The following is a 24,284-nucleotide window of genomic DNA, read 5'->3' as shown; positions in this document are numbered from 1 at the left end:
TAAAAAGTTTAAATTATGACATAGGCCTACTAAATCATATTTATGAAATGAGAAGTCGAAGTTATGACATACTAAGTCATGACGAACATCCATGTAAATAAGTTTGTCGAACTATCTTATGCTAAATTTATAGTGTCCAAGCCTTACAAATTCGAAAATCGGTCCGTTTCTGAGAAGTTAACATTTAGGAGACAGCACCATTTAGTGGTGTTTTTATACAACAAGAAGTTAATAATGAATAACTTACCTTTTAAACCCCAAATCGCTAGTTACTTGTCTGTTTTGGTTAGCCAACGAAAATATTCCCCAACAAAAATGACGGTTACTGCACCGACACTCTTTTTTTCCCCTTCCTGAATGAATGAACGGTTTGAACGAATCGGTTGGATGAATGATTCAAATGACTCACTCATAAAGACAGTCACCTGAATGTATAAGCATTTTTAACGAATCGGTTGAATGAGTCAATTAATGTAAAAGACATTTACAGCTACCATCTACTGGTGTAACTAATCTACAGAAAGAGTAGGCTAATTAAAAAAAAACACACACACATCACTAGACAGACTACAGTCTATATAAAAGAAAAAACATAAATATATATATTCTTTAGATAATTTACTCACCCCCATTTACTCACCCCCATAGTGGACTTCAATGGAGCCCAAATGGTTGAAGGTCAAAATTACAGTTTCAGTGCAGCTTCAAAGGGCTTTAAACGATACCAGGCGAGAAATAAGGGTCTTATCTAGAGAAACCGTCACTCATTTTCTAAAAAAAAAATTAAAAATGATATACATTTTAACCATAAATGCTCATCTTGAACTAGCTCTCTTCTTCTTCAGTGTAGACACTGATAAGTGTATTACTGCCCTCCACAGGTCAAAGTTTGAACTAATTGTTATATACTTACACTAGCATATTGTATATGACAATTTAGTTCAAACTTTCACCTGTGGAGGGCAGTAATACACTTAGCAGTGTCTACACTGCCGGAATTATAATAGAGAAGAAGAAGAAGAGAGCTAGTTCAAGATGAGCATTTATGATTAAAACGTATAAAAATTATTTTTTATTTTTTTAGAAAATGAGAAATGGTTTCTCTAGATAAGATCCTTATTCCTCATCTGGTATTGCGTAGAATGCTTTGAAGCTGCACTGAAACTGTAATTTTGACCTTCAACCCTTTGGGCTCCATTGAAGTCCACTATATGGAGAAAAATCCTGGAATGTTTTCCTCAAAAACCTTAATTTCTTTTCGACTGAAGAAAGAAAGACATGAACCTCTTGGATGACATGGGGGTGAGTAAATTATCAGGAAATTTTCATTTGAAAGTGAACTAATCCTTTAAGAGATTCAGCCATACTGTCTAAGATATATTTTGTCTTGCATAACATCGGTCATACTGAGAGTTTTTTTTTTTTTTTTTTTTTGTAAACAATAACATTAGTTCAACTCCATAATGAATCGTATCTGATTTTAAGAAAGTGTCCTTGGAATCAATAAGGATCATTTAGGAGGTTTAGGAGGTTGATGGCGTTTGTTGAATCAGTTACTGAGCCAGTTGTTGTTTGTGTTGTTCGTACAGACAATGCCCACCCACAAGAACAATAAATAATAGATGACATTTTTATTTTAGTGTTCAAAACAGTCTCCTAGGGTAAAGAAAACACCGGAATCCGTTCATTACTCATTAACACAAATATCTATCCCTCCACAAATATCTGCCACACTAACGGAAGCACTTTGAGCTCTATTGTGCGAATCTCTTTGCGGTAATAAGCTCCGTGAAGTTGAATCGGCGGTCAGGCCTCTCTGTGACTAACAAGGTTTAATCCGGGCCAACAACACACGGAACCGCCTGATTCAGCATTCACCCCATACCATTTGCGTTTTCTCGGCCCTTGAAATATCTTATCGTCTGAATTAGAGCTTAATTTCTCCTCTGTCTGGTTGATATCTCCAGGGGCGTGATAATTTGCACAGCATGGATTGTATCAGATTCATGCAAATAAGGATCATCGGTGACAGACTTTGCTTATAACATCAAAGGGAAAGTTTGAGTGGTTAGGGTGCACGCCGAGGCCAGCAGAGTAAAGGTTTTGCATTGAAATGATGCCAATTTGCATATATGCTAATGACGGCACTATTACATTTTATCAGTAGGCTAACTTAAGAATTTCTGGACTCAGGCTAGGGAAATCCTTATTCGACTTGTTCAGGTAATTAGGTCACTCAGTGTAGATCTCTTTAATTCCTTATGCATGCAAGTATGAGAGTGTTATGACTCATGGTAGAGTCATGAGATTCATTAGGCTAATTAAGAGCCGCTTACAGTACGAGTTCACAGAATCATACAGAATATATTTGTAGCACATAAATGTTTAATTATTTTCTTTCTGTTACGGTATGGTGGTGTAGAGATGAGGCAGATACGGATTTCCACAATAACATAGAGCTTTAATCAAACAAAGGCAAGGAAACACCAAACATAACCTTAACATAAACAGAGAACGGACGAGGAGTGAAGGGAGTGAGTGCAATATATGGGAGTGCAGACAATAGAGTCCAGGTGCAGGTGATGAGTGCTGATGAGGAGCTGACGAGGGAAGTGAGTGCAGGTGTGGAAACAGGAGGATCTTGGGATATGGAGTCCAGGGAAACAAGGGTTCTGTGACATTACCCCCCCCTCCCGGTAGGCGCGTCCTCGCGCCGTAGATGAAACAACCGGGAGGGGGCGGGCGCCCTGGAGACCTCAAGCTGGTGCAGGGGGCGGAGCAAACTGGAGTGGAGGTCTCCAGGGCAGGTTCAAAAGCCATGGCAGGTCAGGGGCTGAAGGCAGCCATGGCGGGTCAGGGGCTGAAGGCAGCCATGGCGGGTCAGGGGCTGAAGGCAGCCATGGCGGGTCAGGGGCTGAAGGCAGCCATGGCGGGTCAGGGGCTGAAGGCAGCCATGGCGGGTCAGGGGCTGAAGGCAGCCATGGCGGGTCAGGGGCTGAAGGCAGCCATGGCGGGTCAGGGGCTGAAGGCAGCCATGGCGGGTCAGGTGCAGCGGGCAGCCATGGCGGGTCAGGTGCAGCGGGCAGACATGCAGCGGGCATACATGGCGGGTCAGGTGCAGCGGGCAGCCATGGCGGGTCAGGTGCAGCGGGCAGCCATGGCGGGTCAGGAGCCGAGGGCGGCCATTGCGGGTCAGGAGCCGAAGCCGAATTGTCGCCGAGCCCAGGCGGCGCTGAAGGACCGGCGGGAGATGGCGGAACCAGCGGCTCCGCCGACCGAAGCGCAACCGGGGCTCCAGAAGGCCGCAGTTGAACACAGACGACAGACAACAGAGTGAACACCAGGGGGAGTGAGGAAGCCAACTGGAAACGAGGGACGGAGGGACGGAGCGGAGACGGAGGAGTGCAGTCCAGAGGGGCGGGCAGGCTGACGAGGGACCAAGGTGTGAACGGGGGCAGGATGGAGACTTGTGAGGCTGGAGGACTGATGGACAACGGTGGAGACGAGGGAGGTTGGAGCCAGGGTGAAGGTAATCGCCCAGAGGTCTGAGGTGGAGATCTGGGCGAAGGGGCTTGAGGTGGAGGTGCAGTGAGTACATTAGTGGGAGGAGGCGGGAGAGGGAGGCAGGGAGGGAAAATAGTCTTTGCAAAGTTCATAATTGGAGCAGAGGGCTCGGCGGCGGCTGGAGCTGAGGGCTCGGCGGCGGAGACTGGCGCTGCTTGCTCGGAGGCGGAGACTGGCGCTGCTTGCTCGGAGGCGGAGACTGGCGCTGCTTGCTCGGAGGCGGAGACTGGCGCTGCTTGCTCGGAGGCGGAGACTGGCGCTGCTTGCTCGGAGGCGGAGACTGGCGCTGCTTGCTCGGAGGCGGAGACTGGCGCTGCTTGCTCGGAGGCGGAGACTGGCGCTGCTTGCTCGGCGGCGGAGACTGGAGAACTTGGCTCTGCGGAGACTGGAGAACTTGGCTCTGCGGAGACTGGAGAACTTGGCTCTGCGGAGACTGGAGAACTTGGCTCTGCGGAGACTGGAGAACTTGGCTCTGCGGAGACTGGAGAACTTGGCTCTGCGGAGACTGGAGAACTTGGCTCTGCGGAGACTGGAGAACTTGGCTCTGCGGAGACTGGAGAACTTGGCTCTGCGGAGACTGGAGAACTTGGCTCTGCGGAGACTGGAGAACTTGGCTCTGCGGAGACTGGAGAACTTGGCTCTGCGGAGACTGGAGAACTTGGCTCTGCGGAGACTGGAGAACTTGGCTCGGCGGAGACTGGAGAACTTGGCTCGGCGGAGACTGGAGAACTTGGCTCGGCGGAGACTGGAGAACTTGGCTCGGCGGAGACTGGAGAACTTGGCTCGGCGGAGACTGGAGAACTTGGCTCGGCGGAGACTGGAGAACTTGGCTCGGCGGAGACTGGAGAACTTGGCTCGGCGGAGACTGGAGAACTTGGCTCGGCGGAGACTGGAGCACTTGGCTCTGTCCAAAAGTCTATAAGCCAGGCCACCTCACTTGGTGGCTCGCACAGGGTTGGAGCTGCAGGCTCGGAAAGGGCTGGAGCGGGCTCGTTCATCCCCTCAAATACAATTAAAATCCCCACAGGCACTGGAGCTGGCTCTGTGGGGACTGGAGCGGGCTCTGGAGAGACTGGAGCGGGCTCTGGAGAGACTGGAGCGGGCTCTGGAGAGACTGGAGCGGGCTCTGGAGAGACTGGAGCGGGCTCTGGAGAGACTGGAGCGGGCTCTGGAGAGACTGGAGCGGGCTCTGGAGACACTGGAGCGGGCTCTGGAGACACTGGAGCGGGCTCTGGAGACACTGGAGCGGGCTCTGGAGACACTGGAGCGGGCTCTGGAGACACTGGAGCGGGCTCTGGAGATACTGGAGCGGGCTCTGGAGATACTGGAGCGGCTTGCTTCCTCCTCCTCCGCTTACGGGACCCAGTTGAGGATTGTGGGTTCCGTGTGGGGCAGGCAGGGAGTTCGCTGGAGGGGTATGCGGAGGAAGCCGGAGGTTGACTGACTGGCCCGGCCAACCGTGTCTCTGGATGGACTAGAGACAGACACCCATCCTGAACCCAATCAACGATAAATTTGGAATCATTTAACCATAAAATGGATTTTATGGTTTCGCTTAAGGAGAAACGATAATCGGGTTCACTAAAACGGATGGTGTCATCATCTAGTCCATCCAGAAACAGGGAGATCAAAACTGCTTCAGGCCAGTCAGACACATAAGCGAGCTCAACGAACTCCTCCACATACCTCTCCAGCGAACGACCAACCTGCAGGAGCCCGATGAGGCGATCGCCGGCCGACAGATGGATGAGAGGCATAGGAGGAGCACGAGCCAGGAAGCCAGGGAAAGTCTCCATCTTTTTTTTTTTTTTTTTTTTTTTGTGGAAAATCCGGTCGTTTTGGGTCCGTTCTTCTGTTACGGTATGGTGGTGTAGAGATGAGGCAGATACGGATTTCCACAATAACATAGAGCTTTAATCAAACAAAGGCAAGGAAACACCAAACATAACCTTAACATAAACAGAGAACGGACGAGGAGTGAAGGGAGTGAGTGCAATATATGGGAGTGCAGACAATAGAGTCCAGGTGCAGGTGATGAGTGCTGATGAGGAGCTGACGAGGGAAGTGAGTGCAGGTGTGGAAACAGGAGGATCTTGGGATATGGAGTCCAGGGAAACAAGGGTTCTGTGACACTTTCCAACTTATTTGTGATCATTTTTTTATACGTTAACCCAGGGTTTATTGTTGCCACAAATTCACCCTTTCCAAGTGGGTCATGTGGAATTTATTTTTCTTTACGGATACCGTGTGCACTAAATATATAAGTACAAACACTATACATGCACAACAACACTGGAAACTCTAGGTGCTCATGAATGTTTAATCAAAGAGTTTGTATAAATTGCACGTATCGCAAATGTTTGGGCAACAACAAGAACACCACTGTTTGCATTTTGTCCCTTTGGATAACTGTGGACACTCACTTTGAAATGTATTTGTCTTTGACACAGTTGGTGACAAGATTCATTTATGGTGTTGTTTACAGTGTCCAAATTAATATCAAATGTGCTTTGCATCCTGATTTCTGACATCAGTATTTTTAAGAGTGAAATTCAGAAACCAATTTTTTTTTTTGTATGGCCTATTGTTTCAGTTAAAAAGCGGTTGGGGATGATGGGTCAAAAGGTGAGTGTGTATATATTATATATATATATATATATATATATATATATAGCTCTGGAAAAAATTAAGAGACCACTCCAAGTTCAGAAATCAATGTTAAGTGGTCTCTTAATTTTTTCCAGAGCTGTATATATATACACATACATTATATATTTATAAACTTTTATGTTAGATGTGATTAATCGTGATTAAGCAATTTGACAGCATATAAGCATTCAAAATTCATATAAATTTTAACTAAAATTCTTCATTTTGTCTCAACTAAACATTTTATGTCATAGATTTTTTGTTTTTAAATCTCAACTACGCTAACATTTTAATATTTGTGCAATCTGTTATATCACAGCTGTAAAAATGACTAACCTCTAGTCAAAACTCTTCGGTGCCATAACATTATTATGATAGTGTGCATTATGTTGTGTGGGTGGGCGGCACATTGCTGCACAGCTTGTTGTGTGACCTCCTGGCGTCCTATCTGACTGTGCTCACTCAACGGGAATGAGAAAGTGATGGAGGACAAGTTTCGTACATCGCCACAACACACATCCTCAACACTGAACTCGGTTATCACCGACAGGCTGAGGCTGTGAAACGAGGCTGTCTTTGAATTGAACTTGTCTCATCTAAGAGTTTTGTGGGACAGACTAAATATTTGACATCCAACTGCGGAAGAAAGTCACTTTAGCTGTCGGTGAGAAGTGCAAATCAGTTCAATATTGACAATATGCTTCTTTATAGTCAAAGCCCCAAATGTATTTGGACACATAAAAATGTCTAAATCTCATGTGTTAAATAAAATGTCAAACATGTCATTTAACTAACGTTACTTCCTTCATCATTTTTTATTTTATTTTTTATTTTATGCAGTGCAATGGTAGACATTGATTTTTTGCAACCACTGTATAAAAACTCAATTCTCTGACTGGTTTGGGAGTTCTGATGATGTATGTTGTGTGTGTACCGGTTCTGTATATGTGATCATTCACCTGAAATGAATTCAGAGTATAATCCGCTTCAAGGTGACATTTGCGCATGAATGGTTTCAACACGTCATGCAGAGGACCATCCAAATGGGCAAGTTATATTCTTGGCAAAGGCAAATACAGACAAAACACTTGCTAATATTTTGTCTCCACATAGATGACAACTTTCATAATGTGACAATGGAAGCTGACAGTCTCTTGATATATGCAATGTAGTCATGAATCAGTTTTAAGACATTAAATTCACAGCTTTACGTTGAAGTAATGAAGAAACCTCTCAGAGGAAAGCACTAAAGCCCAGCGGACATTAAAAGCAATTGCTCTGCTGTCACTGAAGTGCTGTTGGCTTGTGGTTCAGACCGGAGAGATGGGACAGCATATTCAGGTATGCCTGATAATGCATGATAATGTTTCGGCAAATATCCGTGTGGGTGAATGTCACAAAAACTGTGAAGAAGGGTCATATTCACCACATGATCAACAGAAAAAGTATATATATATTGTGTAAAGGTCAACATCCAAAGTATGTAAGGTCATACAACTAGATCTCTTTTATTGAATTCAAAAGGTTTTAATTATATTTTGCTACATATAAAGGTGTTTTAAAGTTTTTGATGTGTCAAAAGGTAATTTGGTTTAACCGTCCAAAAGCCAATACAGCCATTTCATTTGTGATTAAAATATCTTAAAATGTAATAAGTGTATATATGTTTTATTCTGGCATGATTTTATAACATCATATATCAACATAGTGCAAAATGGTATTAAAATTATGTGTAGAAGTCGTTGCTTTGTTATGAGAAAGAATGTCCGGAAAAATGAATTTCACTGATGTCATTCGGAGTAACCAATATAAAGGGACCATTTTGGATCAAGTCATGCGGTCAGTATCATGTGACAGGATGTGACATCATTCAGACACCTGCAAAGGACCACATGGTCGTGAAGCAAAGTAACTAACTCTCTTTTTATTTGAAAAATTCATGTTTTCACTTGCTCATACGCATGTCCCGAAACATCAGGTCATTCGGTACAACCGCTATAAAACGTGGAAAATATTTTAAAAACTTGTACTAAATATAAAATGTTTAATTGTCCTTTTGTTTGCTAGCTAGATATCAGCCTGTTAGCATTGTTTGAAAATATCGTCATTCAGTATAACCAAAAGCGTCATTTGGTAAAACCGAAATTTTGGTTAAACCAAATGAGTTTTTTGGTGACAAATTTTGTCCATCTTTTTTTCTTTTTTTTTTTTTCTTTTTTTTTACCATTTTAAAAACCTTATTCGTCAATGACCCATAAATAAATTTTAATTAAAAATAATTCCATGATGTATATACTTACAAAAATCAAAAAGAAATTATTTTAATTGGTATTTGTTGTTATGAATTTGAAATATGGAATGTTATTAATTGATTTACCATAATGAGACATTTTTAAAAGGTAAAAATAAAAAAGGTAAAATTACGGAAGAGTACGGAAGAGGATTATGGCCAAGCAATAATAAAAAAATAAAACCATCTCGAGATTAAAGTTGTTAAATTTTGAGAAAAAACTCGTTAAATTTCGATAAAATGTTGAGAATAAAGTCATAATTTAAGGAGTTTATTCTCAACATTTTATCTCAACCTTTTTTCTCAAAATTTAACATTTTTCTCATAATTTAACGAATTTGTTCTCGTAATTTAACGACTTTTTTCTCGTAATTTAATGACTTTATTCTCAACATTTTATCTCGACTTTTTTTCTCGAAATTTAACAACTTTTTTCTCATAATTTAACAAATTTGTTATCGTAATTTAACGACTTTTTTCTTGTAATTTAATGCCTTTATTCTCAACATTTTATCTCGACTTTTTCTCGAAATTTAATGAGTTTATTCTCAACATTTTATCTCAACCTTTTTCTGGAAATTTAACGAGTTTTTTCTCGTAATTTAACGAGTTTATTCTCAACATTTTATTTTGACTTTTTTCTCGAAATTTCACAACTTTAATCTAGAGATGGTTTTATTTTTTTATTATTGCTTGGCAATAATCTTCCGTATAAAATAAATCAGTTTGACAGTAAAAATATGCTTCATTTTCATAATGTCAAAATGAGGGCAAAAAAACTTAATGGTCTTAAAATATCTTCAGCAAGCACAGACGGATGGATGGATGGATCACAAAGAATCGGAAAGAGACAGAGCGAAAAAAAACTTTATTTTATTCATATTTACATATATGATTCATGGTAAAGTAACTCCATTAATCTTTGTCTTACAAACAAATGCACAATTAGGTAACTTAATCATTAAAACAGAATAATTATAATTTAATAAATAAAAGGATGAACATACAGATAATACCCTGTTTTCAAAAATTAAATGAGGTCCAGTGTTTTTGTAAAGTCAACATGAAATGGCATTCAAAACCCATTTTACTTCTGACTGTGAAAACGATATCCAACAAGGGGATTTAATGTATGGCGGGACTCGATAGGAACGTGAAAAGTGTTTGGAGAGGAATGTTCTTTCAGCTTACAAAAAAGGCAGAGAATATTTTGATGAAAACTATGAAACATTTTTTCCTTTTAGAACAACATGCACAGATTAATCATTCATAATAAGACCAGGAACATCTAGTAAAGTAAACAGGGTCAGTTTTGATTTCATGTTGACTTTAGAGTAGTCAGTCCCACCATTACAAGATGCACACAATTATGTGCGATTTCCCTTTTATCTCATAATTGTATCTGTTAGTTTTAGTAAAATGAATGATTTAAAACAGCCCACACTCTGAGAACACTCGATTTTCTCAAAGTAAGAAAGAATAAATATTTTAAAACTGGCCTGAACTCTGAATCCAGTTGTAAGAGAAAGATAGAGATTCCATTTCAGACAGATTTGAGATTCCATTTCAGAAAGTATTTCTGTTTTCCGCAGACCAACATTTACACATATTTATTCCTCCCATTTCCAGAGGGATCCGGCGCTCTTCTGCACGCAATAAATAACAGCAGGTTGAGTTTCAGAGTGTTTAATCAAACACATGACATACATAATTGCCTTTTTCCCTTTTTACGACCACAGAGACAAAGCAGAGACTAATTCAGCGTTTGTCTGTATTCTTTTGCACTCCGCAGCTTTTGTCAGGAGCCCAAATGTTTCCTCCTGAGGGTCTCGGTTCATCATAAATTATACGCTTGTAGCTTAACTCTTATTCTCCCGTGACGTCGCGCTGTTTTTCGTCTTTTATTCAGTGTCATGTTTCAGCACTTGAGGCACTCGTAGTTTCATCCATGCCATTGTTGTGGTGCTGTGGTGGGTGTGGCAAAACTATGCATATTCATTTCCACCTTTTAAATATTCATTATTAGGTCCACTTTTCACATATTCATGACTCTATTACTCATAAAATCTTTATTCATGTACAACAATATTTAAATTATGTGTCATTTAAGGCAGTCCAAACATTTACAAAAGGAAGTAAAAGAGACGAGGGATAATTGCAGAATGTCCCGCTGAAGAAGAAAAACTCCATCCTTATCCCGGTAATAGTCCACATCAGCTTTCGTTGAGGAAGGGACAGTCGTTTGAAGTTCATACACAAGACCCAAACACAGATCAGATCAGTACGTACTTGCATTCTGATGAGGTCCGTGATTATATGTGCACTGACGGCACACTCTGGTTCAGTACTTGGGCTCTCATCACCTGGACGCTGGTCATGATCTTCTTCTGATGGCCCATTAATGTGACTCCCAACCTCTGGATGTCACTGAGATGGAAGTGGAAAAAGAAATGTGATTAATTGAAGATTATGAGAAGTGCTGAGCAGTTATGATCAATTATTCATCTAATGTATTATAAATGTAAACATCCAAAAACAAGCTTCAACATTAAATCTCACCCCTTATTTATGTGACCTTAGATTAACTTTAAGGCAGATTTGTCTGCTATTGCCTACAATGCTCAACTGCTACACAAACATTTACACAGAGACCTTTCTATTGCTGTAATTGACCCTTTCCAAGATTAGTTAATCATGGCAATTGTAACCATAAACATAATTAATCAGAAAACTAATTGTGCAGCTCTAATTAAGGGCTTTTTATGTTAAAAGATTCATTACAAACATCTGAAACAAACATGATTTGCAACCAGCACGGCTGCAGTTGGTCGGGGAAAAATGTTTTTTTTTCTCATAAAAAAAACTTGAAGACATTATGGCTGATTTCATGACCACATCTACTAAAAGGGACTCTAATAATATTATTTCTAGAAAGGTAGTTGCCATTTAGTTGAAAACTGGGAATTTGGTCCAAAATTTACCAACAGGGAGAGCCACTGACTGACCCATTGAGTAGTAAATGGAAATATAGACAAAATAGCCATAAAAGACCTGCTTCTAGAACTGCTTTCAATGAATTACTAACCAGTGTTATTTTAGTATTCATTTGATACAATTATAGTATTTATTATGGAGCCCTTAAAGGTACATGGTGGTGGAAAAAATATGAGATGGGAGGAAAAAGAATAAAACGCAACAGTTTTGTGTTTCTCTGAGAAACTTTCCATTCCTTCACAAAAACTTTTGCGTTCCACAGAGAAACTTTGCATTCCCTCGCAAAAACATTTGCATTCCGCTGAGAAACTTTGCGTTCCCTCGCAAAAATGGTTGCGTTCCACAGAGAAACTTTGCGTTCCCTCGCAAAAACATTTGCATTCCGCCGAGAAACTTTGCGTTCCCTCGCAAAAATGGTTGCGTTCCACCGAAAAACTTTGTGTTCCCTCACAAAAACGTTTCCGTTCCACTGAAAAATGTTGCATTCCCTCGCAAAAACGTTTGCGTTCGGCTGAGAAACTTTGCGTTCCCTCGCAAAACATTTGCGTTCCGCTGAGAAACTTTGCGTTCCCTCGCAAAAACATTTGCGTTCCGCTGAGAAACTTTGCTTTCCCTTGCAAAAACATTCGCGTTCCGCTGAGAAACTTTGCGTTCCCTCGCAAAAACATTCGCATTCCGCCGAGAAACTTTGCATTCCCTCGCAAAAACGTTTGCGTTCCGCTGAGAAACTTTGCGTTCCCTCGCAAAAACATTTGCATTCTGCTGAGAAACTTTGCGTTCCCTTGCAAAAACATTTCCGTTCCGCTGAGAAACTTTGCGTTCCTTCGCAAAAACATTCGCGTTCCGCTGAGAAACTTTGCGTTCCCTCGCAAAAACATTCGCATTCTGCTGAGAAACTTTGCGTTCCCTTGCAAAAACATTTCCGTTCCGCTGAGAAACTTTGCGTTCCCTTGCAAAAACATTCGCGTTCCGCTGAGAAACTTTGCGTTCCCTTGCAAAAACATTCGCGTTCCGCTGAGAAACTTTGCGTTCCCTCGCAAGAACTTTTGTGTTCCGCAGAGAAACTTTGCGTTCCCTCGCAAAAACATTCGCGTTACGCCGAGAAACTTTGCGTTCCCTCGCAAAAACGTTTGCGTTCCGCTGAGAAACTTTGCGTTCCCTCGCAAAACGTTTGCTTTCCGCTGAGAAACTTTGTGTTCCCTCGCAAGAACTTTTGTGTTCCGCAGAGAAACTTTGTGTTCCCTCGCAAAAACGTTTGCGTTCCCCTAAGAAACTTTGCGTTCCCTCGCAAAAACATTCGCGTTCCGCTGAGAAACTTTGCGTTCCCTCGCAAAAACGTTTGCGTTCCGCTGAGAAACTTTGCGTTCCCTCGCAAAACGTTTGCGTTCCGCTGAGAAACTTTGCGTTCCCTCGCAAAAACATTCGCGTTCCGCTGAGAAACTTTGCGTTCCCTCGCAAAAACGTTTGCGTTCTGCTGAGAAACTTTGCGTTCCCTCGCAAAAACATTCGCATTCCGCCGAGAAACTTTGCGTTCCCTCGCAAAAACGTTTGCGTTCCGCTGAGAAACTTTGCGTTCCCTCGCAAAACGTTTGCGTTCCGCTGAGAAACTTTGCGTTCCCTCGCAAAAACATTCGCGTTCCGCTGAGAAACTTTGCGTTCCCTCGCAAAAACATTCGCGTTCCGCTTAGAAACTCTGCGTTCCCTCGCAAAAACATTTGCATTCCGCCGAGAAACTTTGCGTTCCCTCGCAAAAATGGTTGCGTTCCACCGAAAAACTTTGTGTTCCCTCACAAAAACGTTTCCGTTCCACTGAAAAATGTTGCATTCCCTCGCAAAAACGTTTGCGTTCGGCTGAGAAACTTTGCGTTCCCTCGCAAAACATTTGCGTTCCGCTGAGAAACTTTGCGTTCCCTCGCAAAAACATTTGCGTTCCGCTGAGAAACTTTGCTTTCCCTTGCAAAAACATTCGCGTTCCGCTGAGAAACTTTGCGTTCCCTCGCAAAAACATTCGCATTCCGCCGAGAAACTTTGCATTCCCTCGCAAAAACGTTTGCGTTCCGCTGAGAAACTTTGCGTTCCCTCGCAAAAACATTTGCATTCTGCTGAGAAACTTTGCGTTCCCTTGCAAAAACATTTCCGTTCCGCTGAGAAACTTTGCGTTCCTTCGCAAAAACATTCGCGTTCCGCTGAGAAACTTTGCGTTCCCTCGCAAAAACATTCGCATTCTGCTGAGAAACTTTGCGTTCCCTTGCAAAAACATTTCCGTTCCGCTGAGAAACTTTGCGTTCCCTTGCAAAAACATTCGCGTTCCGCTGAGAAACTTTGCGTTCCCTTGCAAAAACATTCGCGTTCCGCTGAGAAACTTTGCGTTCCCTCGCAAGAACTTTTGTGTTCCGCAGAGAAACTTTGCGTTCCCTCGCAAAAACATTCGCGTTACGCCGAGAAACTTTGCGTTCCCTCGCAAAAACGTTTGCGTTCCGCTGAGAAACTTTGCGTTCCCTCGCAAAACGTTTGCTTTCCGCTGAGAAACTTTGTGTTCCCTCGCAAGAACTTTTGTGTTCCGCAGAGAAACTTTGTGTTCCCTCGCAAAAACGTTTGCGTTCCCCTAAGAAACTTTGCGTTCCCTCGCAAAAACATTCGCGTTCCGCTGAGAAACTTTGCGTTCCCTCGCAAAAACGTTTGCGTTCCGCTGAGAAACTTTGCGTTCCCTCGCAAAACGTTTGCGTTCCGCTGAGAAACTTTGCGTTCCCTCGCAAAAACATTCGCGTTCCGCTGAGAAACTTTGCGTTCCCTCGCAAAAACGTTTGCGTTCTGCTGAGAAACTTTGCGTTCCCTCGCAAAAACATTCGCATTCCGCCGAGAAACTTTGCGTTCCCTCGCAAAAACGTTTGCGTTCCGCTGAGAAACTTTGCGTTCCCTCGCAAAACGTTTGCGTTCCGCTGAGAAACTTTGCGTTCCCTCGCAAAAACATTCGCGTTCCGCTGAGAAACTTTGTGTTCCCTCGCAAAAACGTTTGCGTTCCGCCGAGAAACTTTGCGTTCCCTCGCAAAACGTTTGCGTTCCGCTGAGAAACTTTGCGTTCCCTCGCAAAACGTTTGCGTTCCGCTGAGAAACTTTGTGTTCCCTCGCAAGAACTTTTGTGTTCCGCTGAGAAACTTTGCGTTCCCTCGCAAAAACATTCGCGTTACGCCGAGAAACTTTGCGTTCCCTCGCAAAAACGTTTGCGTTCCGCTGAGAAACTTTGCGTTCCCTCGCAAAACGTTTGCTTTCCGCTGAGAAACTTTGTGTTCCCTCGCAAGAACTTTTGTGTTCCGCAGAGAAACTTTGCGTTCCCTCGCAAAAACATTCGCGTTACGCCGAGAAACTTTGCGTTCCCTCGCAAAAACGTTTGCGTTCCCCTAAGAAACTTTGCGTTCCCTCGCAAAAACATTCGCGTTCCGCTGAGAAACTTTGCGTTCCCTCGCAAAAACGTTTGCGTTCCGCTGAGAAACTTTGCGTTCCCTCGCAAAAACATTCGCATTCCGCCGAGAAACTTTGCGTTCCCTCGCAAAAACGTTTGCGTTCCGCTGAGAAACTTTGCGTTCCCTCGCAAAACGTTTGCGTTCCGCTGAGAAACTTTGCGTTCCCTCGCAAGAACTTTTGTGTTCCGCTGAGAAACTTTGCGTTTCCTCGCAAAAACATTCGCGTTACGCCGAGAAACTTTGCGTTCCCTCGCAAAAACGTTTGCATTCCGCCGAGAAACTTTGCGTTCCCTCGCAAAAACATTTGCATTCCGCCGAGAAACTTTGCATTCCCTTGCAAAAACATTTCCGTTCCGCCGAGAAATGTTGCATTCCCTCGCAAGAACTTTTGTGTTCCGCCGAGAAACTTTGCGTTCCCTCGCAAAAACGTTTGCATTCCGCCGAGAAACTTTGCGTTCCCTCGCAAAAACATTTGCATTCCGCCGAGAAACTTTGCGTTCCCTCGCAAAAATGTTTGCGTTCCGCCGAGAAACTTTGCATTCCCTTGCAAAAACATTTCCGTTCCGCCGAGAAACGTTGCGTTCCCTCGCAAAAACGTTTGCGTTCCGCCGAGAAACTTTGCTTTCCCTCGCAAAAACATTCGCGTTCCGCTTAGAAACTCTGCGTTCCCTCGCAAAAACATTTGCATTCCGCCGAGAAACTTTGCATTCCCTCGCAAAAACATTTGCATTCCGCCGAGAAACTTTGCGTTCCCTCGCAAAAACGTTTGCGTTCCGCCGAGAAACTTTGCATTCCCTTGCAAAAACATTTCCGTTCCGCCGAGAAACGTTGCGTTCCCTCGCAAAAACGTTTGCGTTCCGCCGAGAAACTTTGCTTTCCCTCGCAAAAACATTCGCATTCCGCCGAGAAACTTTGCATTCCCTCGCAAAAATGTTTGCGTTCCACCGAGAAACTATTTTTTCCTTCACCATGTCCCTGTAATTTAATATTGTGAATTAGCTTGAGAAGACTTAATATAGAATATATTATAAGAAAATAGTGCAAATTTCATAAGAAATTAAGTCATATGGGTTTGATAAAGTTTAATTTTTGGGTTATCTAAACTTTCAAACATCTGAAGCAAATCATTTTGAGAGCAGAGGTTTGAGAATGTGTCTCAAGTAAACCCATGAAATCAATTGCTAAAGCTGGTCTCCACCAAGCTAGTTTTCAGTTTTTTGAAAATCAGGGATTGATTTACTGCAATGTCTACAAATTCACTAAAACTGGACCAATAGGAACGGCATTGACCGTACAGTCCTGACACACCACAAAACTGCATCTAATGGTCATTGATCATCTGACTTGAGGAGTTGACGATCAATCAAAGGCTTAAAGCCATAGGACACCTTTAATCTGTCCTCCATCTACCTCAGCGCTTAGATTCACATATCCAGCTGGAACCCTGCGATGGTGAGATGATGCATCTAAAAGGCTTCATTTCTGCATTAGCAGTCTCAAGCACTCCATCGTGTTACGGAGTGAGAACTCAATCAACTCACTGTTGTTTCATGCTCATCACATGTCCTAGAGTCAGATACCCTCCTGCGGCAAAGTGGTCCTTATAACGGCCCATCTTAATGGTGTCCAACCACTCGTCCACCGATCTGCAGCTGGTGAAATCAGGAATGCTTCTGTTCATCAAAGGACTGTTTAGTCTGAAATGAGAGCAGAGGGAGTGAGGAGGCGCGTACGAGATGTACCTTTGAAATGCGGCGAGTGAGGGCAGAAAATCAATACGAGTTAAAATGATAGAGAGGGGGGGGGGCTGTAGATCTGGCCGGTTTGGGTAGATTAATACATGGATGAAATCCCTATTTCTTCCCATCAACGCTCCCTGCGCATCTGGATATGCACCGGCAACTTGACAGGACTTGCGTTCCGAGCTGAGCAATTTATACAAGTCCAATTGTGAAAGCAGAAGCGTTCTTTTTTGGTTCACGGCAGATCAATGTCAATATAGCACAGAGGTCTTTTATTTAACAGCGAACACATCTATTTGAAATGAGCTTATTGGAAAACGTACACTCGCGTCTTAAAACGGCCAGTCGTATTCCCAGCCACTCAGACAAAACTTTCTCGTCAACTTTGTGAGACTTTTAATACAGATCATATCTGACACCGACAAAGTGCATTTGTCATGTAAATCCCCCCCCGAAGGTGGCTTATCGATTGCCGGTGCTCACCTGCACAATGTGTCCATTGACTTGAGGTTCTCGGGGTTCCGGATCAGCTTGTCCAGGACTGTGACGATCTGGCAGAATCTGGGTCTTTCATTGCGGTCTTTCTGCCAGCAGTCCAGCATTAGGGTGTGGAGGGCACCGGGGCAGCCCATGGGGGCCGGGAGTCGGTAACCCTCCTCTACGGACTTGATCACCTGCAGAAAACCAATCAAACTCAATTCATATGTCGGATATTTGTCTATTTGCCAAAATGATTCCACTATGGCTGATGTTTTGCCATGTTCTGAATGGAATTTACATTCTATCAGAAATCATTCTAATATGCTAATTTAATACTCAAGAAATTTTCTTATTATCAGTGTTGGGGGTAAAGCATTGCAAGTAACGCGAGTTACGTAATCAGATTACTTTTGTCAAGTAACTAGTAAAGTAGCCCATTACTTTTAAATTTACATCAACATATTACTTCAAATAAGTAACGCAAATATGTAACACAAGTTACTTTGTTTTCCAATTTAATGACTGACACCTCTCATGTTCCCAATTTGAGAGAAATCGGGTGTCCAGAGGTGCGCATGATGGTTATTCTAGACTAGTTGTGAACATGCATTTACTGAGATTTACTCTGCATCCTATTCTTCTGTATTCTAAAATGGCATCACAGCTGAAAGGTTTGTTTGAGCTGCGCCCTCTACTGTACAGGCATGAACTTGCATTTCCTTCAGCCTGAGACTTATTCATTTCACTTTGGGTGTGAAACGGCCTTTACATTTGCCAAAAATATAACTTTTTTGTTGTTATAAAAACAAATAAGACCAGCCCACATGAGGAAAAGCAACGCAAAAGTAATGCAACGCATTACTTTCCATAAAAACCCAATTAGTTTATCTTTTTTAGTAACACAATATTGTAATGCATTACTTTTAAAAGTAACTTTTCCCAGCACTGCTGATTATTAATGTTAAAACAAGTAGTGCGGCTTAATATTTTCATGATTTTGTTTCCCATTTTTTCAGGATTCCTTTACTAGAAAGATTAAAAGAACTTGATCACCTGCAGAAATCCATTTAAACTGAATATGTTGGACATTGCACTGGTTTGTCTATTTGCCAAAATTAATCCACTATGGCTGATGTTTTGCAATGTTCTGTAAAGAATATTCATTCTATTAAAAATCCTAATAAATATCCTAATCCTATATATTAAAAATCCTAAATTATTCTAATATGCTAAACCAGAAAACCAGTCAAACTGAATATGTCAAATTGATTTGTCTAATTTGTCTAATATGCGCTGCATACTGCAAAATACACTAAACATTACCTACTCTTTTTTTTTGTAAATAGTATGAGCAACATTCTTCATTGTTACTTTTTCTTATCTGGGCATGAGAATTAATTAACAAGCAGCAATAAGCTACATTGTTGTTGCATTATCTCTATATGCATATTAAATTAAAAGAATTATATATTTTTAATCATTTTTATATAAAAAAATGTCAACTCTTAGTAAATCTGATCAAACAATGAGTCAAAGTAGTGAATCATGCATCACACTGGAAACATGCTTTTAATTATTATTATTATTAGACAATTGTTTTTAGAATTTATTTGAAATACCAAAAAATTTAAAATATCTAAAATCCTGCAGATCCAAGATAAACTGACTTCTTCATAGGATATGACAAAATACTTATTTGCAGAATATGCTAGCCTACTATTCTGAACACATGAGCCAATATGAATATGAAGTGTAGTTTAGACCCACATCTCTGTTGGTCAAGTTCCAATATGGCCGTTCTCCATATGACATCACTTCCCACATCACAACTCCATAACTCCATACATCACTGGAGGACGAGAATTTCCGATAGGCAATGGCCTCCGGTGCCGTCCAACGGATTGGGATCTTTCCTCCCTAAAATTCCATATAGACAGTGATCAGCATGCACATTCCCAAATTTCTACATATCCTAAATTATTGTTTATATGCAATTCATTTTTCCAGGAGCTCATTGCTTCTACCTTCAGTTAAACTGCTAACAGTGTTTGTAAATTACTTGCCTAAATTATTACATTATTAGCTAACTGCATTCTCTAAATTGTAATGTTGACTTGCATTCTCTGTAAAGCTGCTTTGAAACGATACGTATTGTAAAAAGCGCTATACAAATAAGGCTGCATTTATGTGATCAAATGTACAGTAAAAACAGCAATATTGTGAAATATTATTGCAATTTAAAATAACCATTTTCTTTTTTAATACATTTTCAAATCTCAAAATCTATCACTAACATTTGAAGGTAACTCTATTAAGTACTGCGGTCTTCATAGATTCTGCCGAGTATGTTTCTGGAAACGGACACAGCAGGAAACGTACACTTACACTGGTGGTATAGGCTGCATCAGGGTCGTCCTCCAGCACACGTGACAGACCGAAGTCTGAAATCTTGCACACCAGATTACTGTTGACCAGAACATTCCTGGCAGCCAAGTCCCGGTGGATGTACCCCAGATCAGCCAAGTAAGTCATGCCAGCTGCTATGCCACGCAGAATCCCCACCAGCTGAATAATGGTGAACTGGCCATCATGTCTCTGTTTTGACGGAAGAAAAACAAGGCGGGGGAGAGAAATCAGTGAAGTTTAACTTCGGTTCACGGGGAGGTTCAGCGACGCGAAACAAAACTACAGCGAAATACAAGAACAAACAGAAACGTGTTTACACACCCTCAGGAAAGAGTCCAAGGAGCCATTCTCCATGTACTCTGTGATGATCATTACTGGTTTGCCTTGGCAGAGAACGCAAAAACATGGAGAAAAACAGGGGAAAGAACAAGGAAAAGATGTCAGGAGATTGGAGAGATGATGAAAAGTCTGGGTAAAGTAAAACAGAACTGCAGGTATTCTTCACTTTTTACTCAACTATGCGTGAATTATTAACTTACACCGATGTACATTCATTTGATCATTATTGCAAAATATACCGGGTTCATTACCCTGATGTGAAGGCAGAGGGGTCTTATCAACATTAAGGGGTTTATTTTGCAACAATGCCAGTCATATCTTACTGCATATTACAAGACTACTTTACAAATGAATAAATACACACTCATAAATCGATTTGAGTTTGTGAGAAAAAAATCATTATAACAAATAAAATGATTACTTAAAAATTAATATAACAATTGTAATGAATTTATAATAAGTCATTTATAAATTAAAATTATAAGTAACAATTTAATGTTGAATTATATATATATATATATATATATATGACGAGATGACAGATTATTAAAATATATTTTAAATATAAAATTACAAATATTTTAAATGTACTTTTTTAAAAAACAATGTATTTATTTTTTTATTTTATAAGGTACATATATATATATATATATATATATATATATATATATAAATTTAAATATAACAAAACACAAACTTTGCAATATATATATATATATATATATATATATATATATATATATATAATTTTTATACAAAGTTTACATTTTGTTATATTTAAATTATAAATATAAAATTTTATATAATTATAAAATAAATATAAAATGTATTGTTTTATAAGCTATATATATATATATATATATATATATATATATATATATATATATAAAACAAAAAAATTATATAATTATTATTTATTATACAATTATTTAAAATTGCATTATATTATATAATGTAAATGGGATATAGGGGAAACAGTCTGCTACATAAATGGTATGGAATAATTTTGAAAACAAAATATGTTCCAAAAATGTTCCATTCATAAGTGCATGACACTGATGGACATTTGAAGCACTTACTGCGGGTAACAACCCCCTCCAGGTGGATGACGTTGGGGTGATCGAACTGTGCCATGATGCTGGCCTCGCCGAGGAAATCCCTTCTCTGTTTCTCAGTGTAGCCAGCTTTAAGAGTCTTCAGAGCCACAGGGATATCACGTTTTCCGGGCAGCTTCATCCGCCCATAACACACTTCCCCAAACTCTCCTGATGTGTGCCAGAAAAAAAGGATTATACAGTGGACAGTGTCCACTCATGTTGGATTTGGATTCAAGTAAGACTTTCGACCTTCACAATGAGTCACATGACATCTGAATGCTTTGTCATTAGTACTACAGTTATGTGTAAAGTTATGCTCATGTTTTTTTTTCCTATTTTTCCTTTAATATATATATTAATCTATAATTTTTTCATCTGATTTTTTCCCCCAATATTTTCTTCATATCATGTTGATCTCGATGCCCAGGTGTTTTTCACACAATCGCCAAGGACAGCTATACCTGAACCGATGATTTTCTCTATTTTGATCCTGGACGCTTCAATTTCTCTGGCAAATTCGTGGACAGCCTGGCAGGGGTCCTCATATGTGTGGGGATCAATATAAAATCTGGCTTCTGGAAATGATACTAGAATAAACAGAATTAGCATTTGGTCACATATTGCAGCATGAAAGCAATTTTCAGTCACAGCCACAATCTCTGAAGGGCCCAGGCAGAAGCTACAGCAAGATATTGGACCAAAAAAGCAATAGTTTCCTGCCTAAAATTCATTAAAAGAGAAATCATCAGGGGAAAAGTGTGCCTCTCATACCATGGCCATTTTGGTAGTGCATTTTCTCCTCGTCTGAGTCTTGGAAAGCTTTGCTGTACCCACAACGTCTGTAACGCAATCCAGAAGGAGAAACAGAAATGTTTATTTTTTTAAAACGGCCTTGTGATGTACATCCCACATGTTAATAATATTCAAACGTAAAACTTAAAGAATGTAAAACTTAATTAACTCCACACTTAATTACCGAAGACAATTTTTTGATAACAAACGTCCTTTGTTTTAATCCGCTGCCTTATATTTATCAAGCAAACTGAAAAAGTGTCCGTTCATTGATGTTAAATTTTCATCAAATTCACATGGAGACTTGTGCAAATCATTGCCATCAAAAAGCAATAGAAAGCAACAAAGACCACTCACTTTTTCAGTGTTTTCACATTCATTTTCTCCACAAGTTCTTCAATAAAGAGTTCAACTGAGTTCAATTCTGAGCTGAATTAAACTAAAGCAAAAAGTATTTTTGAAAAGCCCCCCAAAAATTCAAGAATGCAATCGAATCAGAAACAGCGGTACAACACGAAACAATCTAGGTAAGATTGAATGTATAAAATATACATTTAAACTTTATAGCAAAATATGCAAACATTACATAATCCACAAAGCTTCATGGGAGTTTTATGATATTTGATACAGCGCTTTTGTACATTATTGCATTATTTTGTATGGAGAAAATGAATTTGATTTTTATTTCTGGAACCCTACAGTTGTGCTATATGATTTAAGGATATTTCGCAGTGTTATTAGTCCAAAATCAATCAAAATTAATTTCCATTGTGCAGGCAAGTTCACACTAATGACAATAACTATAACGATAACAATAAATATAAAGTTTTAAAAATCATTCTAAACATAAAAGAATAGCAGAGTCCACAGCACAACTATAATGGCACAGAGAAATGATATTGTTGGAATCACATTCAGAACTATTTTTTTCAGCTGATAAATGATAAAAACATTGACAGCCAATCAGAATTCATCCTGCTGTAATGAGCTTGAGCATATAAAGCGGTAGACAACAAAACTGCAGAGCCCGCTTAGAATAAATAAAACGTTTTCGTCTGCTGGTGTGGACTCTAATATCGTTATATATATCTTTATAGTTATCGTTCTTGGTGTGAACGGGCCTTAAGTTGTGTATTTCAGGGTGTAAATGTACCTAAATATATATATAATGCCGTGAAACACTTTCAAAGATAATTACAGCATGATTCATTGAGCTGTTTGAGTGGGATTATTTTAGGATGGGAAGCTGGCATGAATATTCTCTTAATCAATTCACTCAAAAATGACAATTCTTCCTCATTTACTCTCATATCAATCTAAACCTGTATGACTTATGAAGATGTACAATAGCAAAATCAAAGATATTTCCTATTCTCCTTGTTGCGTTCACTAGAGAAGGAGAGATGTTTGATTTGTGAATGAATCATTCATTTGAGTCAATTTTTTTCAATGAATCATTTGCTCCAGTTCACAAAACAGGTCTGAATTATTAAAAAAATTCAGCTCATCCAGTCAATGATTCAGTCACAGACAGAAAGTCACACAGGTTTGGAATGAACTATATGAACTATCCCTTTAACATATGTAACAGAATAAAGCAGGGGAAATGAATGCAGACAATTCAAAGTACTCCTCTTGCCGTTTTCTGCAGATGACAAAGGCCAGAAATGTCACCAGTCCCGTTACCGAAGCCACGCAGATCCAGATAATGGTCATGTTGGTATTTCGCAGCAGAGCTGGCAAAGAAACACAGAAACCAAATATCAACACTAACACATCATTAAACACTCTGAATCATCAGCAGATTTTTTCACTGCAGGTGACATTTGACCAGCAATGTGTGCCATTCAAACACATGAAAACAATAAGCTTCACAAGATACAGCTGTGTAAGGTGCATCATCAATATATAAACTGAAGATATAAGATATAAATTTGTATTTTTCTGATCATCCAAATCAGTGGAGTTGCCATATTTTGGACAATGATTTGAGACATTTGTAAACTTTACCCACCATTAGTTTTTAACATTTTAAGATTAATGAGAGAGACATATTTTTATATTTAAAATTATATTTCCCAATATATTTAAGGTAGGAAAAATAAATAAATAAATATATTTATTTATTTATTTAAAATGTATTATACATTAATATTTATATTTAATAAATATATTTAAAATTATATTTCCCAATATATTTAATGTAGAAAAAAAAAATATATATATTAAATATATAAATATAAATATATATATTATATATATATATATATATATATATATATATATATGCGCAGTACAGTCCAAAAGTTTGGAACCACTAAGATTTTTAATGTTTTTAAAAGAAGTTTCGTCTGCTCACCAAGGCTACATTTATTTAATTAAAAATACAGTAAAAAACAGTAATATTGTGAAATATTATTACAATTTAAAATAACTGTGTACTATTTAAATATATTTGACAAAGTAATTT

At 39.9% G+C, this 24,284-nt stretch overlaps 1 protein-coding gene and 2 long non-coding RNA genes across 15 annotated transcripts in view; 1 reads left to right on the top strand and 2 right to left on the bottom strand.

The window, feature by feature from the left end:
- Positions 1-464, bottom strand: part of LOC125256153 — a 56,135-nt gene extending 55,671 nt beyond the window's left edge. The window contains exon 1 of one of the 4 annotated variants that reach the window (XR_007182065.1): positions 248-464. This is a non-coding gene — a long non-coding RNA (uncharacterized LOC125256153). The remainder of the gene's footprint in view (positions 1-247) is intronic. The other 3 variants (XR_007182064.1, XR_007182063.1, XR_007182062.1) reach the window with 3 other exon arrangements.
- Positions 465-9,352: 8,888 nt separating this feature from the next.
- epha8 (eph receptor A8) overlaps positions 9,353-24,284 on the bottom strand; it is a 122,980-nt gene continuing 108,048 nt past the window's right edge. For 5 of the 10 annotated variants that reach the window (XM_048172357.1, XM_048172358.1, XM_048172359.1 and 2 more), the window contains 10 exons: positions 23,433-23,550; positions 21,794-21,861; positions 21,484-21,609; positions 21,005-21,190; positions 19,908-19,969; positions 19,560-19,775; positions 18,948-19,097; positions 17,184-17,374; positions 16,500-16,655; positions 9,353-10,930 (listed from right to left, as the gene is read on the bottom strand). In XM_048172357.1, the coding sequence (XP_048028314.1) occupies positions 10,816-10,930; positions 16,500-16,655; positions 17,184-17,374; positions 18,948-19,097; positions 19,560-19,775; positions 19,908-19,969; positions 21,005-21,190; positions 21,484-21,609; positions 21,794-21,861; positions 23,433-23,550 (1,388 nt within the window). In that variant the 3' untranslated portion in view covers positions 9,353-10,815. The remainder of the gene's footprint in view (positions 10,931-16,499; positions 16,656-17,183; positions 17,375-18,947; positions 19,098-19,559; positions 19,776-19,907; positions 19,970-21,004; positions 21,191-21,483; positions 21,610-21,793; positions 21,862-23,432; positions 23,551-24,284) is intronic. The other 5 variants (XM_048172361.1, XM_048172363.1, XM_048172360.1 and 2 more) reach the window with 5 other exon arrangements.
- LOC125256387 lies at positions 19,770-23,440 on the top strand. The gene is made up of 2 exons (XR_007182106.1): positions 19,770-20,080; positions 21,027-23,440. It is a non-coding gene; the product is annotated as an uncharacterized LOC125256387 (long non-coding RNA).

The sequence above is a fragment of the Megalobrama amblycephala genome, linkage group LG21 (genome assembly GCF_018812025.1).
Source record: "Megalobrama amblycephala isolate DHTTF-2021 linkage group LG21, ASM1881202v1, whole genome shotgun sequence".
In the NCBI taxonomy this organism is placed as follows: Eukaryota; Metazoa; Chordata; class Actinopteri; order Cypriniformes; family Xenocyprididae; genus Megalobrama; species Megalobrama amblycephala.
The sequence above is the reverse complement of the archived record's forward strand: the minus strand, read 5'-3'. Positions and strand labels throughout refer to the sequence as shown.